The sequence below is a fragment of the Hippoglossus hippoglossus genome, chromosome 23 (assembly GCF_009819705.1).
Source record: "Hippoglossus hippoglossus isolate fHipHip1 chromosome 23, fHipHip1.pri, whole genome shotgun sequence".
In the NCBI taxonomy this organism is placed as follows: Eukaryota; Metazoa; Chordata; class Actinopteri; order Pleuronectiformes; family Pleuronectidae; genus Hippoglossus; species Hippoglossus hippoglossus.
This window is the reverse complement of record NC_047173.1, coordinates 5,542,086-5,559,488: the sequence shown is the minus strand read 5'-3', so window position 1 is coordinate 5,559,488 and position 17,403 is coordinate 5,542,086. Positions and strand designations below refer to the sequence as shown.

The 17,403-nt window shown below is 42.7% G+C and overlaps 2 protein-coding genes, 1 long non-coding RNA gene and 1 pseudogene across 3 annotated transcripts; 3 read left to right on the top strand and 1 right to left on the bottom strand.

Annotated features, from left to right (window-relative positions):
- Positions 1-1,520: 1,520 nt before the first annotated feature.
- On the top strand, positions 1,521-3,727 carry LOC117757705 (fish-egg lectin-like). Its single transcript, XM_034579090.1, has 5 exons — positions 1,521-1,664; positions 2,057-2,293; positions 2,461-2,684; positions 2,783-2,910; positions 3,347-3,727. The coding sequence occupies exons 1-5, from the start codon at positions 1,529-1,531 to the stop codon at positions 3,486-3,488; spliced, it is 867 nt and encodes a 288-aa protein (XP_034434981.1). The 5' UTR covers positions 1,521-1,528; the 3' UTR covers positions 3,489-3,727.
- A 2,241-nt stretch (positions 3,728-5,968) lies between these two features.
- On the bottom strand, positions 5,969-6,752 carry LOC117757707. The gene is made up of 3 exons (XR_004613191.1): positions 6,126-6,752; positions 6,042-6,044; positions 5,969-6,009 (listed from the first exon to the last, which is right to left on the bottom strand). It is a non-coding gene; the product is annotated as an uncharacterized LOC117757707 (long non-coding RNA).
- Positions 6,753-7,665: 913 nt separating this feature from the next.
- On the top strand, positions 7,666-9,903 carry LOC117757700 (fish-egg lectin-like). Its single transcript, XM_034579084.1, has 5 exons — positions 7,666-7,815; positions 7,921-8,157; positions 8,321-8,544; positions 8,635-8,762; positions 9,164-9,903. The coding sequence occupies exons 1-5, from the start codon at positions 7,761-7,763 to the stop codon at positions 9,303-9,305; spliced, it is 786 nt and encodes a 261-aa protein (XP_034434975.1). The 5' UTR covers positions 7,666-7,760; the 3' UTR covers positions 9,306-9,903.
- A 3,086-nt stretch (positions 9,904-12,989) lies between these two features.
- On the top strand, positions 12,990-14,124 carry LOC117757703 (annotated as a pseudogene).
- Positions 14,125-17,403: the final 3,279 nt, after the last annotated feature.

Sequence of the window (17,403 nt, the reverse complement as noted above, 5' to 3'; positions counted from 1 at the left end):
CGTTTTCACAGGAGGCTAAAATGACCTTCAAGTGGGTAGATATGGCATCTCTACAGATGGAACTTGTTGATCTGCAAGCAAATGTAGTACTGAAAGAGCAGTGTGGAGTTAGTGATGCTGCCAGCTTCTGGCTACAGACTGTAACTGAGAAAGTTTTCCCTTGTCTCAGTAAAGTGGCAGTACACACCTTGACGAGGCTACATGTGAATGAAACTATGAAAAGTATTTCTTGTTCCTTTTTCTAAGAAGTTTTTGCTTCAATCCTTAAGTCGTTGTTAAGCTCAGTTCAACTTAAAGCACTTTATATGTTTGTCTTTGAGGAAGTTACATCTTTATGGTTAAAAGGAATGTAGGCCTATCTGCAAATTCCAAGAAAAAATGTTTATTGCACTTTGTTTCATGTTTGTCCAGAATAGGCATTGTATTTTTGCCAGTTTGTGTTTGATTTTGTATTGTTACAAAAGCAACCGTGTGCAATAAAAATGTTAATTAAGCTGATTTAGTCAGAGCCCATATTTGTATGTCTCTAATTATCCGGACCCCAAAAGGGGAGGAGGGTTGATGTCTGGACCTCTTGCAATTTTAGTTGAAGACCCCTGCTGTAGTGGCTTGGATGTGGTTACTTTCGGCCACTTGGCAGTGGACTTGTTTGTGTCAGTGGAGAAGGCGCAGTGCCCACTTTTCTTGTCCCTGCACGATCTGAGCATCACTGGGAGTTGATGCTTTCATGAACGAATGGCCGCAAGTTCCATTATATGCATTTCCCTGGCTTTGATTCCCCGACATTGATCAGGGTGCGGATGAATCGCCGGTCACTGGTTTTAGTGGCTCCTCACTGGCTGTCCCTGCATTGGCTGACGGAAGTGAAGCAGCTACTCCGTGGTTAAACTTGGCCCCTCCAACAAACTTAATAACCTCCCCATCCAATTTCGATGTTTTTTTAGGGACCTGGTTCTTCTTTGTCTGTCAAATCTAAGCTGCTGCATCAATGTTCAATCACGAAAGGGAATCTGTAGTTTGTCTGTTCACTACTACAATAGAAACATGGCGATGCAACATGGCAATGACCAGAGAAGCGAGACCCACTCCCTATGTAAATATATTGGCCACCTGCGATTAAACCAAACAAAGGAGGAGAAGAAGAAGAACAAGTACTACTAATAGTTCCGGACTATTACCTCAGGACAAGAGAACAGCCCATTAGAACGGGCACGGCACTAGTTCTATCCAAATTGCAGGTGTAGTCAACAGTTACATAACATTCTGCTCTTAATACTGTGCAATTTCCATTAATCACACATGTGTCATTAGTTCACTAACCTTTTACTCACACACACACACTTCTTAAGCGTATCTTATGTGAGCACAAGCAAAACATACATAATTTTATCATTATGGCTTTCATAATGTCTAAACCCATGACTGTTCTTATCCAGATAATTGTTTTAAATGCAACACTTTTTTCCTGCTGAACCAGATTTTGGTGTAATTCAGCCTTGGTTAAGAGTATATAAGCCACACAGACCAGATGCGATGTAGGACAGCCGCTCCGCTGAGATATTATTTCAATGCTGCAGAGTCTCACAAACTCAGAGACAACATGAAAGCTGTCGTAGCCTTCTTGCTGGTGCTGTGTAGCCTGGCTGTCAGTCTTGCTCACACCCGTCGGCCTACTCCTACTCCTACTCCTACTCCTACTACTACTCCTACTCCTACTACTACTCCTACTCCTACTACTCCTACTCCTACTCCTACTACTACTCCTACTCCTACTCCTACTACTACTACTACTAGTAGGACTACTATTTCTGCTGGTCCTATTTATCGTACTACTACTCGTCCCTATACTCGCCCTACCTCTCGTCCTCGTCCTCGTCCTCGTCCTCGTCCTACCACTCGTCCTCGTCCTCGTCCTCGTCCTACCACTCGTCCTCGTCCTCGTCCTCGTCCTCGTCCTGTCCGTAAGTCATTGTCAGATGATTTGATGTCACAGTTGTTGAAACAGTGTTTAGTGAGATTTTTAATCTTAAAAGAAATACAATGTTTCCACACACAGGATGGAACTGCAGGGAGGGTCCTCGGCTGTATGGCGCCATGCAGATTGATGCTGGAATGGGAAAAGTGGTTGTAGCAGACAAGTACAAACGGACGTACTTCCTCAGTGGAGTTGCCTTGTACAGACTGGGCAGAATGGGCATGAAGCATGTCTCAGTGGGAGCTGGGGGAGTGTGGGGAAGTAGCAACGCCAACAAGGTGTACAAATATGTAGCTGGAGACTTCAGCCTTGCCAAAGGTAACTAGAATTATTATTCATTTCACATAAGTAAATACAGTGTGTGTGACATTGATTTTGGTTTTCTTACTGTATAATGCATTGCAGTGGTGGTTCAGTACAATAATTATACTTGGACAGATTCCCAATGTTTGCATTGAACTTCTTCTTCTTGGACTCGTCTTCAGGTCTGTCTATGTACCAGGTGGATGCTGGCGGTGATGGTCAGATTGTTGGAGTAGGATCCGGCAGCTATAACACCTACTGTCTGAAGGAGAAGACAGCTTTGGACTACTGTGGACGAGGCACCCTGAGCTGGAGTTACCTCTCAAGAAAGATGATGTACTACAGCTGTGGCTCAAAGTGGGGATGCTGGGGAGTCGACAAACGTTACAGGATCTGGGTCACAAAGGTTGGTCACTGAAGCATCAGTGAAATCTCATTTTGGCATCTACCCATTTACTCATTGATCATGACATCATCCCCATGTATGTGTGCTTCTTATGACAGAATATATCACCAACCAACTGCCGCACTAGTGGCTGGACAGCCGTGTCAGGGCCAAGAATGAAAATGATTGAAGTGTCGTCAGACGGAAAGGTTTTTGGCGTGACTACAACTGGCAAGATCTACCAAAGGTAAGTCAGTGGTCTTCACAGTCTTATATTTTACTTCCAAACGTATATTTTACTTTGTGCACGTCATTGTAGTTTTTATAACATAAACAACAAAAGCACAGTATTCAAAACACGTCTCTGTGTTTAACAGCACTATATCTGGCACAACAGTGCACAACATGAAAATCTGAATTCAACATGTTGATAAATTTACAGTGGTGTAATTGGCCATTGTCTTTCAAAGAAAGAAACATTTTAACCCAAATTGAAGGCTCCTCCTTCAGTCAGTGTCAAGCTTACAAACAGCAGAGTGTTGTGGTAAAATGCAGCATTCTTCATCCAATTCTACAGCTTGTTCCGAAGATATAGAGAGTGAATTTGTAAAGTTTTGCCTCTAATTTCAGCTCTCAGTTCATGTCGATTCATAAATACTTGTGTATGACTTTTCTCTCAACAGAGCTGGCATCACCAACCGTTGCAGACAAGGCACACGCTGGCTTTACGTCCCAATGTGCATGCCCGTCAGACACGTGTCCTACGACCTGTGCAATCTTTGGATTGTGACCACCTCTGGTTTGATCATGAAGTGCTCACACTAATGTCATCAGTTTGGCAGATGTTTAATGTGCATCAATCTCTGTCTTGGCTTTCATCCCTTTTAACTTCTATCCTATCTTTTTAAAATCTCTGGTGTAACTTCATTCATCCTCTCTTCATTAGACTACTGTTTATTTGGGAATCAGTGAAAACTATTGCTGCAAGTACTTGATTCGTAAATATATTGTGGTTCTTTCTTAAATGATTCAGCATCACTGCACAAAATCTCTGATAAGCATTTAAATGAGACCGTCAATTACTGAGAAACAAAGTTGTTTAAAAAGAATTCCAACTCATTGAACTGTAAAACAAATAAATGACAGTAACATGTGTATTGAATGGATTATTCCCAGCATGGATAACTTTTTCCTGTACTTTCTTCTATGTTAATAAATGATAATTGAAGCAATTTCATCTGACGTTGTGTCCAAATATTAGTGCTGTCGTGAATGAGGTCTTAAATAAGTAAAGCACTGTTGGCTATTCCAAACTAAATGTACTGAGGAAGTGTAACTTCCCTGCAAACCTTTTTTCTTCTGGGTTCAGTGTGGTTTTGACATTCCCTCAACTCAATGTTCAAATCAAGAACTAAAATAGGTTTGATGCTAGAACCAGTACTGAATGTTCTGTGTCTGCCCGTACTATTTGTGTAGCCAGTCTGTAGTTTTAAACACTTCTTCAATTCTAAGGCACATAGAGCATGTCAAAACACAAGTCAAATCAAGAAATAAAACAACGATGATCAGGGCAATATCCACAGTTATTTCATAAAGTGAGAGCTGTGTATATGAATGTAAAAGGACGGTGAACAGATTAACGTCTGTGAATACCGCCTTTATAACAGCGGTGTATAATCCGCCAGGTGCCGACAGAAATCAGGCCCTAGGCGAGCTGCATGCACTTGTCGACAGAACAGAGACCTCATGGCCGGAGGCTGCGTTTATTGTGGCCAGGGATTTTAACGCCAAGCTGAAGAAAAGTCCTGCCGAGATACTATTAAAGGGGACATAGCATGCCCATTTTACCACAAGTTGATATGGTTCCTTGGGGTCTTAATGAAATGTCTGTAACATACTTTGGTCAATATACCACAAGGATCATTTAAAACAGCACCCTTTTTACCCTGTCTAAAACAGCCCTCCACCGAGTGACCTGTTTTGAGTGCCTGTACCTTTAAATGCTAGTGAGCCAGCTCCCCCCTCCCCCCTCTCCCCCCATGATTTTAAATGATATAAATTACATATTTTATATGATATAAATTATCAAATATGCATCCCATACTTTGTATTCCCCTTCTGTTGTCCTGGAGTTTTAATTTTCCCAATCACATAATTAAATGTCCCCCTCTGCCCATCCACTACAAGCACACAAGCACACAAGCAGATAGACAGAGAGAGAAAGAGAGGGGTGGGGGGGGGCTATGAAGACCATCATTTACCCCCAAACCCCGACATTCAACGGGTACAACAACAAGCGGAGAAAGCAGAATCGCGGGCTGACCAGCGCGGAGAAATGCGCGTCCCGTGTGAACAGCCCGGCGGCTGCGCGCTTGAGAACGGCGCTGCGCTGCCTCGCAGCCTCGCTGCGTCCGGTGTAAACCCGGCGTAACGAGTGTGGGGGGGCAGGGGGATGAGGTGGGGGGTGGGCCAAGGCCATGTAGGGAGACTTCCAGTGTATTGTGACGACACAATACACAGGAAGCTCATTCCAGTCACTCAAGCATGACGTTTCTGACTTAGAGGAACCATAACAAAACGCGCGAGTGTTTTTTTTCCAGAGTTTTGGGGTTGGTAGACATGCCAGATACCCACATTAGCGTGTAGAAGCACTAACAAAGTGGAATTTGCATGATATGTCCCCTTTAACACATCAGCTGTCCTACGTGTGGTGAGAATACACTCAACCATGTTTACACACCTTTCTGGAATGCATATAGGGCCCTACCTCGAGAGCAGCTCCCCGGCTGTGGAGGCACAAGAGGCCCAGGAGGACCGCTGCCCGCCTGTTATATCAAAGGCAGATGTGGGTAGATCACTTCAACGGATTAACACACTCCCTAGAAACCCCAAACCCTCTGCCTACGGCGACCGCCCTGTAACACTCACCTCCGCCATCATGAAGTGCTTTGAGCGGTTAGTCAGATCCTTCATCACCTCCTCCCTCCCTGACTCACTGGACCCACTTCAGTTTGCCTACAGGCCAAATAGGTCAACTGCAGATGCCATCTCCCTCACCCTGCACACTGGCCCAATGTCTAATCAAAACTAGTCCAACGGCAACAAAATAAACCCCAAAAAGCAACACAAAATACACTGCTTACACACTTACACAGCATTACAAACGTTGACAAATTTGTTTTAATATTTAAAATGACAGGATAAAAATCAAACGTTCATTGTGCCAGCATTGTAAGCAGTTTACCTTAACCCCCGTCCCTCACACACACACACACACACACACACTCTCTCTCTCTCTCTCTCTCTCTCTCTCTCTCTCTCTCTCTCTCTCTCTCTCTCTCTCTCTCTCCCTCAGAGCGATGTAATCTCAGTGTTTACTGACTTCCTGTAAGTGGCAGCTCAAGAGTTCACTAAAAACAAAGGGTGTGTCTGACATGTTGCTTTAACTCTCAGTATAAACACATCGTGTGTTTTATCTCACGGTTGAATCTTCAATCTAACCCGGGCCACCTTGGTACGTGCAGCTGCGCCTTCTACAGCTCATGTAACAAAGGAGGTCAATCCCCATTGTTCACTAGTCTTCCGATTTTCAAGTCGTTTCCACTGTTACAAATGTCAGATGTGTATATATGACACAGAATGCTTGGTTACATTAAAACTCATACAAAAATATGTGGGTCGTTTTGGATGATAATGTAGATATTTTCCTATAATATTTAAGATTAACTTACCCCAAACAATTAGGTTTTAGCTGCATTATTTTCGCTTGCATGTAAAATGGCTACCATGGTGCATTTTTCTGTATCACTTTGGAGATAAATTAAGTCTTCATGGATCGGGCTTCATAATGTTTTCCACTTTTACACATCTGCTTCTTTAGGAAAACTAAATCTAATGGGCATATACTTTATGCCCATTTTTCTTTGGTTTTTGTGTGTTGCTTCTCTACTAGAACTGTCAATAACCTGTGAAGAAAAGATGTCCAGTATTTTAAGTATAAGGACCCCAGTGAACTTTTATGCAAGTTGGTATAAGAAAGTAATGAAGTGCTCATGGAGATGTTTCACAAATGTGTCATCAGTAAAGGCAACTCGGAGAGAGGAGCTGGGCACTGACAGGCAGTGACAGTCACACAGAGGAGTAGAGTCTCAGTTTGTTAATGGTTTTCTCCAAGTTCTGGAGTAAAAGCCCTCTCATATTTAGACTTGTGAAAAGTAAAGACATCAGTCTTGTTGTTGTGTTGAACTGTGTAGTTATGAGTATGGAAAACATCTAATTTCTATTCTAGGAGTCGGACTGCTCAGGGCCACTGAGAGTGGTGGAAGGGTCAGATCTGCCCCAGAGTGTGAGGGTTCTGTCTTAGGCACGGTTCCACCCAAGCTGAAATGTGAAAATGTGTCCCAGCTGACAGAAGAACATAAGGTGAGCAGGGAGAAGGGACAAAACCTGCTGCCGGAAAGGAGGAGGAGACGAGTGGAATGCGGCTGCCAGTAAATATCTGCCAGTGCACAAGAGGGCAAGATGAGTAAACATAAAGAGGAGAAAGAGGCATGGCAGAGACTTATGTATTTCGTTGATAAATCCACACAAGCACCGCTGTTATTTTCTAGATCTGGAAATAGACATAGGATATTGCACTCATTTTTTTTACAACGTGTAGCTCCCTATGTTTTTCGTGTATTTGCATCCGAGATTTTTTACAATTGCAAGCGGCCTCTTCTATTTGTGGCTCTTCTTGTGTATCCACACCCTTTTCAACAACTGCACAACTGCATTCATGAGAAAAGATGGCATCTCATTAATGTTGAATGATCACCTGTGACTCGAGTGCCACGAAATGTAATGACATTCCTGGTTTAGTGTTGATCAAGTCAAACTGGCTAAACATTTGAAATGAATGAAAACATACTTGTAAACGTTCCAAAATAAAAATTTCCTCCTTGATTCCCCGAACAGCCTGCAGAACCAGTTCTGGTGGGGAATTTGGTATCAGCCCAGATTAAGTATATAAGGCACACAAAACTGAGCTCCACAGAGAACACAGCAGTTCATCCATAGTTGCACTGCAGACCATAGACTCACAAACACAGAGACAACATGAAAGTTGTTGCTGCCTTCTTGCTGGTGCTGGGTTGCCTGGCTGTCAGTCATGGTAAGTCAAGATTCACATTTGACTTATCACAGTCTTAATCGTTGAATCGTCGTTTTATTCCATTTTTCTACCCTTCTCAGATAAATCATGATTTTGTCTTCACAGCATGGAGATGCACCGAGGCTCCGCGGCTGTACAACGCCAAACAGGTTGACGCTGGAGTGGGAATGGTGGTTGCAACCGACATTTACAAACGGGCCTATTTCCTGAGTGGACGGAACTGGTACAGACTGGGCACAACCGCCCTCAAGCATGTCACAGTGGGACCTTCAGGAACATGGGGGACTTCCGCCTCAAACAGGGCCCACAAATTGGTAGCCGGAAACTTTAAACAAGTCAATGGTAACTATTAATATTATTGTGTTTGTATGATCATCATGTTGTTTGTTTACGGTTTAATGTATTGTAGCTACGGCATTCTCCACATTTATATTATATATTTATATTATATATTTGTATTATAGTACTGTAATGGTAATATAATGACCTATGTGTTGGTCTTCAGGTCTGACTATGCAGCAGGTAGATGCTGGTGGTAATGGGCAGGTCGTCGGGGTAAGGCCCTCCAACTTTCTCGCCTACTGTCTGAGAGAGGCTTATGCTTTGCACTACACTGGAGTGGGCGGTGTCGGCTGGACTTACCTTGCAAGAAGGCTGAAGTACTTCAGCTGTGGCCCACGGTTCGGATGCTGGGGAGTTGACACAACTTCCCGTGTTTATGTCTCTAGGGTTAGTAGCTGTTGCATCTCATATTGTCATTAACTGTACTCACTCAGAGATCATGGCATCATCACCATGTATGTGTTCTTCTTGTGACAGGCAATATCACCAACCACCTGCAGGAATAGTGGCTGGATTGCCGTGTCAGGGCTAGGAATGAAAATGGTTGAAGTGGGGACAGACGGAAGCGTTTTTGGAGTGAGTACAGCGGGCAAGCTCTACCAAAGGTAAGTCAGTGGTCCTCACAGTCTCATATATTACATACAAATATGTGTTTTACTGTGCACACATCATTGCAGTACGTATAATTTAAGACCAAGAAACACAAGGGCACAGTATTCTAAACATGTCTCTGTCTTTAATGGAATTACATCTGGCAACGAAAGAGCAAAAAATGAAAATCAGAAGTCAACATATATTTACAGTGGTGTAATTGACAATTGTCTTTCAAAACTGTTAAGATTTCGGCCGAGACTTGAGTCATCTCCTTCACTTAGTGTCAAGCTTACAAACAGCAAAGTGCGACGTTCCTCATGCAACACTTGTACCTTAGATATAAAGAGTGAAAATCACAGCACTCAGTTCATGTCTATTCATAAAAACATGTGTTTGACTTTCCTCTCATCAGATATGGCATCAGCGCACGTCGCCCACAAGGCACAGGTTGGCGTTTAGTCCCAATGTGCATGACCATCCAACACGTGTCCTATGACCTGCGCCAGCTTTGGGTCGTCACCACCTCTCGTCTGCTCATGACATGCGTCCACTAATGTCATGAGTGTGGCAGATGACAAATGAGCACCAAACTCTGTTTGTCTTGGCTCGCATCCATGTCTTTCTTTTCTTCAGATGATTTGATTTTTTTCCCGAAATTTAAAAATCTGTGGTGTAAGTTTTCATTTATCTCCTCTGCTTATTTCAGCATCAATACAGAACATCTCTTATCAGCATTTAAAAAAAAAAAAGTAGGTTATGAGCACATTTAAAAAGTGACAAAAACAAGTATGTAATGTAAATTGCATCAAGCAAAATGTTATTTGATTTAATTGTGAGACAAACAAATGTTGCATTGTTGTTTTTTCATGCATGTTGAACCTCTTCCTGCCAGTTATTGTACTCACAATGTTAATTAGGGATCATTTGAAGCAATTTCATCAGATATTTGCCCTGCATTTAAATATTTGTGCTGTAGTGAATGTGGTATTTTAAAGAAAGAAAAATGAAAGCCTTGTTGGATCCTCCAAACAAAATGTACAAAAGAACTGTAACTTTGCTGAAAACCTCTCTTTTAGGGTCTGTGTGGTTTTAATGTTTCTTCAACTAAATCTTCAAATTGGAAAATCAAATAAAAGTTTCATTGCAGAACAATTACTGAATGTGTCTGTCTGTTACATTTTCGAAGCCAGTCTGAATGCAAAACACACAGCAGCCAGTGAGTCGATGAAAACACACGGTGCGTTAACATCTCAGAATATCTGTGCATGCAAAACACCACAAGGGTTATCAGGAACTGCTGATTTACTATTCCATCCCTCCACATGTCAAGAATGAGCTTTTTTTTTACTGTTACCAACCAATGATTTTAACCAGTTAACTTAGGTCGAGTAGCAAGGTCACAGCTCAACCACACCTTTAACCTGCTGTGAAGCCAACCTGGTTAACCGCCTGTGCTGGCAGTTCAAACGGCTCGGGACGGCCGTGACCTTGGCCTTTTTGGAAACTCAGCAGGCGAGGAGGGGCCTCTACTTCATACGACATTTCTGTTGAAAAGTGTTTGCGATGCTGCTGGGGCTGCCACTCCCAGCGAGACAACCTAGATAATTTTGCTTTAGCAACCTAATTGGTATGTTGTATGGGTGGGGATCTTAGCCCAGCCTCCACGCACTGCATTCTCAAGGCGTTTCTTTTTTTTTAAATTTCATTTTCAGGGGGAGACACGTCAGCCAAAACTTAAGGGTAGAACTTAGAGAAGTAACACTTTAAGGAAATCTTTTTACCACATGTTCCAGCAGACCTCCCTTTCCCCAACTACACCTCCCAGCTCCTAATTGGCCAGATGGGACATGTAATCCCTCCAGCAAATTCTGGGTCTACCTGCTGAGATGCCCGGACCACCTCAACTGTAAAACTGGGATTGAACTGTATAGAAAATGAGATTCGCTTTTTGGGATTTGTATGAAATAAAAGAACCATTATTTCAAATATCACTAATAAGATTCTTTTTTATTGATTTAGCTAAACCACTATAAACCGCAGCAGTCCAGTGGAAACTGAAAAGTTTGATGGTCACATTGATATCATTTTATATCAAATGTAAACTTGACATCTGCAGCTCCTTTTTAATTTTACATTTTTAATTAACTGTCCATTAAGGGGGGAATCACAATTTTACGATTACAAATACTTTAAACACCTTGAAACACTCAAAACACTTTTATTTTGTCCAGGTTAATTGCTTTAACAGGTTAGCAAGACTTTTTCCACTGTTAATCATCCTCGACCAACTTGACCACCGTAGCCAGTGTATGAGCAACACATGATCTTTTTAGCTTTCATGGGCAAGTCTGACTTTTGCTGTGTATCCACACCACAGACTGACCCACATCCAGCTCTAACAGAACATTGCACTGCAACTGCATTCATCGCAAATGTCAGATCATCAAGCATGGACTGGATTGCTGCAAAACATCACAGGAGTCCTACTTTAGTGGAAGCCAGTCCGAAAACAAAAGAAAAATCGAAGTGAAAGAACAACTTGTACCTCTGAAGCCTTTTTGTTTCCTTTATTAGAAGTGTCGGTATGAGATGAGTGGGAACGGTAAAACTAAAGGTTCTCTTCTCGCTTCTTGAACAGCCTGCAGAACCTGTTCTGGCTCTAACTTTACACCTGTCTCGTGTGTTACTGGAATATGAATGTTAGGAGTATGACAGCGCACCGAGTGGCCGCAGGTGAAAAATAAAGGGGGGGGGGATGAATTTCAAACATTACAGGTGTACAATGTCGAAAGGCAGAAAAGAATAAATGGATGCCATTAGGATTATAAATGACAAATACCTGTTGACCGCGCATCACAGACAGGCTGGTCATGCAAACACCAAATCTTTGGAGGCCATGGCTGTTGAGGTCCCTAGCTCTCAGAGGGGGAGTGGGGTCATCTCAAACACCACGTGGAACCATAAAACTTTTTGGATTTTCCAACTTAAAGCCAAAATAGAAGTTGATAATTTCGTCCTTTGATTTGTGAGGATGTGTCTTCTTGTCTCTGTCATGTAATGCACAGATCTGTACATGTTTTAGCTGTATCTTTCCTTTAATTTGAGTCACCTGCACCTGTCTATCATGATGATAAGCTGTGAAGTCATTTCCTGATATCTCCCAGGCCTATATACAGTATGTCTTCTTCAATCTTCACTTTCTTTATCGTTTCCATATATTAGCCACACTAATATGTGCGTTTAAATGTTTTCTTCAAGGTTTATTTCCCCTTTTGGGTTAAAGTTGTACATTTTTATAAAAAAAACGTTTTAATTATTGTCCAACATCATAAAGTGATAATAAAATAATGAATATTCTCATTCTAGAGTGGCAAAATAATGAGATTTTGGGCGTCAGGAACTACAACACAGTTGACAGGTAAAAAGACACCGCTTGTTACATCCATCTGTGATTGAAGTAGAATTTTGAATGTTTCTCTTTAATTTAGTCTCTGAATGATCTTTCTTTCCTTGAGCTTCAAAATTGCCTCCTTTATTTTGTATATCTGTCTATTGGACTCTGCCTGCCGAGCTCACCATACAACACAGCTCTCCATAACCAGCTCATATCCACCCGTCTTGAGCTTCACTCAACCCTCATCAGTCCGTGACCCAGTTCTGCATTTGGGTTCACCCATTTAAACAAATATTTCCTTGTTACAAAATTTAATTCAACAAGAAATGTATTTAGGTCATCCACTGCAAGTGAATGTGTGACAAAAACAAATGCTACTTGTTTGCATATCTATGACTTCATAATCAAAATTCATATATATTTTTTAAAGCTACTAATACTTTGGTGGAAGTTTGGCTCTTTTTATGTATCCGCAGCCAGTTTAAAAACTGCAGCACTGCATTCATCCGAAAAGAGGGTTCTTGGGTCGTCACGTGTGACTAGACTGCGGCAAATTGAAACAACATTCCTGGTTTTGTGGAAAGTCAAGGTATGAAGACAGCGAAAACCAATCTAGGGCAACTACCAAAATGTACCTCAGCAGCATTTCTTCCAAAGATGTCACACCGGTTGAATATTTCTCGACAAACATACTGGTAAATGTTTAGATTACTTCCTGGAAAACCTGTTTTGGTTGGAATTTAGAATGGGTTTAGAGTATATATATACGCTACTCTAAACAGATGGGTGGTAGGACAACAGCTCCACAGAGAGAAGCGAGAAGTTGATCCAGAATTGCACTGCAGAGCACAGAGACAACATGAAAGCTGTTGCGGCCTTATTCCTGCTGCTGTGTTGCCTGGCAGTCAGTCATGGTAAGTCAAAATTCAAATCTTGTTTGTTTCCTAATCGTTTGTTGAAACTGTTTATTTATTTCTCCCATTGAACAGAAAATAATGGTTCCACTCACATGAAACCGAATTTTGTCTTCACAGCATGGAGATGCACCGAGGCTCCGCGGCTGTACAACGCCAATCAGGTTGACGCTGGAATGGGAAAGGTGGTTGCAACCGACATTCACAAACGGGCCTTTTTCCTGAGTGGACGGAACTGGTAGAGACTGGGCACAACCGCCCTCAAGCATGTCACAGTGGGACCTTCAGGAACATGGGGGACTTCCGCCTCAAACAGGGTCCACAAATTGGTAGCTGGAAACTTTAAACAAGTCAATGGTAACTATTAATATTATTGTGTTTGTATGATCATCATGTTGTTTGTTTTTCGGTTTAATGTATTGTAGCTACGGCATTCTCCACATTTATATTATATATTTGTATTATAGTACTGTAATGGTAATATAATGACCTATGTGTTGGTCTTCAGGTCTGACTATGCAGCAGGTAGATGCTGGTGGTGATGGGCAGGTCGTCGGGGTAAGGCCCTCCAACTTTCTCGCCTACTGTCTGAGAGAGGCTTATGCTTTGCACTACACTGGAGTGGGCAGTGTCGGCTGGACTTACCTTGCAAGAAGGCTGAGGTACTACAGCTGTGGCCCACGGTTCGGATGCTGGGGAGTTGACACAAGTTCCCGTGTTTATGTCTCTAAGGTTAGTCGCTGTAGCATCTCATATTGTCATTAACTGTACTCGCTCAGAGATCATGGCAACATCACCATGTATGTGTTCTTCTTATGACAGGCAATATCACCAACCACCTGCAGGACAAGTGGCTGGACAACCGTGTTAGGGCTAGGAATGAAAATGGTTGAAGTGGGGACAGACGGAAGCGTTTTTGGAGTGAGTACAGCGGGCAAGCTCTACCAAAGGTAAGTCAGTGGTCCTCAGAGTCACATATATTACATACAAATATGTGTTTTACTGTGCACACATCATTGCAGTACGTATAATTTAAGACCAAGAAACACAAGAGCACAGTATTCTAAACATGTCTCTGTCTTGCAAAAAATGAAAATCAGAAGTCAACCTCAATCTTTCATTGTCAGTTCATGTCTATTCATAAACACACGTGTATGACTTTCCTCTCATCAGACGTGGCATCAGCAGTTCTCGCAGAGACGGCACATCTTGGGTTTACGTCCCAATGTGCATGTCCGTCAAACACGTGTCCTATGACCTGCGCCAGCTTTGGGTCGTCACCACCTCTGGTTTGCTCATGACATGCACCCCCTAATGTCATGAGTGTGGCAGATGTTTAATGTGCACCGATCTGGAAAATTCTATCCTGTCTTCAGATTATTCAGTGCACACAATTCATAAATGTTGAGCATAAAAAAAAAAATCCTCAAGGATTTGGTGTAAGTTTTCCTTTATCTCCTCTGCTTAGTATGTTGTGATTCTCTCCTAAATGTTTCTGTATTGTACACAATGTCTGTATGTTTCACTTCTTCCTGCCAGTAGGTGTAATTCTTTCTTTGTCAATAAATGATAATGGAAACAATTGAATCTGACCTTTTGTCATGCTTCGTCTTAATATTTGTGCTGTTGTGAATGTGTAAGAAAAAGCATCTTTGGTTCTTGTTTTTTTTAGCTTCAGTGTGTTTGGAATATTCCTTCAATTAATTGCTCAAATCCAGAAATTGAATGAAAGTTTGATAGCAGAACTATTACTATTACTTCAAAAATCTAATAGTATAGTGGTGATTTCTGCAACTATGAAAAAGATCAATTTGAGAGATGCCAGGCAGGTAAACCGATTGAGATTGAAAAGGACATTGCAAAACTAGATTAGTCGAAATTAAAATGTATTAAGCATCACAGGTGTCGGATTGAGCAGGAGCCATCTTCATTTTGGGGCATTTTAGATAAGCCTCCTCTCATGAAAGTCCTGTGCAGACATATTCTTGCCATTTCGTGGGGATTTGGCTGATGTAAGCCAACAACTCGATGACCTTGACACGTGTCCTGTGTCTGACCCACTGGAACTATCTCAACGATTAACATTCCTTATCATCGACGGCGCTCGTCTTTTTGCAGGTCACATATCACATGTCAGGAAACAGTTGTTAAAGTAACAAGTACGTAAATCAGTGTCATATACCTGTCAAAATAAAGGTGATCCCGTTCCTGTCGAAGCGTTTTTTATCTCTCTGTGCCGACACACATGATGACTGGACATGAGGTGACAGGGGCAGTTGCCAGGTCGTCAGCAAAGTTTCCAATAAGGAGATCTACTGAAATCACACACATTGTTGATGATGGGAATATGCTTATCACTCACTCACTCACTCACTCACTCACTCACTCACTCACTCACTCACTCAGTCAGTCAGTCACTCACTCACTCAGTCACTCACTCAGTCACTCACTCACTCACTCAGTCACTCACTCACTCACTCACTCACTCACTCACTCAGTCACTCACTCACTCACTCACTCACTCAGTCACTCACTCACTCACTCACTCACTCACTCACTCAGTCACTCACTCACTCACTCACTCACTCACTCACTCGCTCGCTCACTCACTCACACCCAAAACTGTCTTTACCTTTAAAATGTATTGATTTACGTTATAGGGACTGTAAACAGGTTTAGGTCCCCACAGCATCAGTAATGCCCGGACAACAATCATAAACACACATGCACACAAACATGCACAACCCCAATTTACACTAACCCACAGAGGCAGAAATTGTTACTTTAATTTGGTTCCCTCTGCTGGTGGGATTTTGTCAGTTAGACTGGAACGCTTGAGCAGGCCAGATAGATGTGTGAGTGAGTGCGTTTGTTTGTGTGCGTGTGTGTGTGTGTGTGTGTTTTTTTTCTGGTTCGGTATTCAGGTGTGCAGGAAAATACAGTCTTCTAAAAAAATTCAATTTCACAACTTTGTTATCATCAAGGTGGTCTCCATGGAAACCACACACACTCAAGAGTATTGAACAATGACAGATTTTTGCTTTTTTAAAATAGCATTTCTGTTCTCAATAAGCACTAAATTGAAATTAGAAGAGGAAGCATGTAGTCTGAAGTTTGAATTCATAAATTCAATCCCTAAACTACTCAACACTGTTACTGTTTGAAATCAAACATGACTGTAGAGTGTTTGTCAGGCTGAGTGCTGATCTTTTCAAAACATTTACATCTTCCCATCATGCACTGGGGTAAACGTTGCTCTATGTCTATTGCTGCTGTTCCATGTGTCATTTTGCTTTAAATCTACCTTATAGTGTTTCCATTGTTTCTATACTTTGATTACAACATGATTTTATTTGTCATCAGTTAAAAACAATGCATGCTTGCCAGTTGTAATATGTATGTAGTAACAAACTGGGTAAACAGGAAAGAAGGGTCCCATTTAAGCACATTAAACCTAAAACTCCTGGAATCATATTAGATAGAGAGACAAACAGACAGATAGACAGATAGATAGAGAGATAGATAGATGGATAGAAAGATAGATAGATAGCACCCTCCCCACATGCCTCTACTGCCGGCTATCTGATGTGCAACACTGCCACCTCGCGTCGGACCGAGCAGCTGCACTCTCCCGGCTGAGCGCGCAGACGGGCTTGGCGCTCCGGGGTCTCGCAGGCTGCTGCCGCCCCCTCTCAGCCTGAGCACAGAGCCTCTCCTCCCGCAGACAGCCGGGCTGACCGCCGCCTCATCCCTCCGCTCTCCAGGAACAACCTTTCAGAAGAGAAACAGCTTTAATTCCTTCTTCATTTTCTTCTTCCCCCCCCCCCCCCCCCCCCCCCGACGCTGCGCCTCCTCTCTAAACCTGCCTGGGTCCGCATGTGTGGATAAAGAGGAGAGAGCCTCCCTCCGTCTGCAGCTCCATAAACCAGGTGAGAGCATCCATCACCGGTCTGCTGCGAGGAACGGCAGCCTCGGCCACTTGGAGCGGTGCGCCGCCGGGCTGTTCGGTTCCACAGGGATGTGCACCTGATGCGTGTGAGTGTGGCTGGTTGTCGGGTGTAAAATACACCAAAGCTCTTCTGCAGAAGGTTCCTGCCCTGACCAACAAGGCGGGTTTCGGGCTGCTGGCGCGTTATTCCTGAAGCCATGCGTAAAATGCGTGATCCCAGACTGACACCGTGCAAGTGACAGAGCCGGGAGTGGGGGGAAAAGTGGGAATGAGAGGTGAGGATAATCTCAACAGGAACAACCTGCTTCATTTTCATCTCATTTTCTTGGATGCTGACAAGTCCTCGCAGCTGCCACAATGTTTGTCAGGTAAAGAAAGTGAAGCTGCTGCAAACT

Bases quoted from the DNA above. Each gene is read 5' to 3' on its own strand.
- LOC117757700 (XM_034579084.1), top strand. From the start codon at position 7,761: ATGAAAGTTGTTGCTGCCTTCTTGCTGGTGCTGGGTTGCCTGGCTGTC. The intron at 7,816-7,920 runs GTAAGTCAAGAT...TTGTCTTCACAG, and splicing joins TTGCCTGGCTGTCAGTCATG to CATGGAGATGCACCGAGGCT. The intron at 8,763-9,163 runs GTAAGTCAGTGG...TCCTCTCATCAG, and splicing joins GCGGGCAAGCTCTACCAAAG to ATATGGCATCAGCGCACGTC.
- LOC117757705 (XM_034579090.1), top strand. From the start codon at position 1,529: ATGCGATGTAGGACAGCCGCTCCGCTGAGATATTATTTCAATGCTGCA. The intron at 1,665-2,056 runs GTCGGCCTACTC...TTCCACACACAG, and splicing joins TGTCAGTCTTGCTCACACCC to GATGGAACTGCAGGGAGGGT. The intron at 2,294-2,460 runs GTAACTAGAATT...ACTCGTCTTCAG, and splicing joins AGACTTCAGCCTTGCCAAAG to GTCTGTCTATGTACCAGGTG.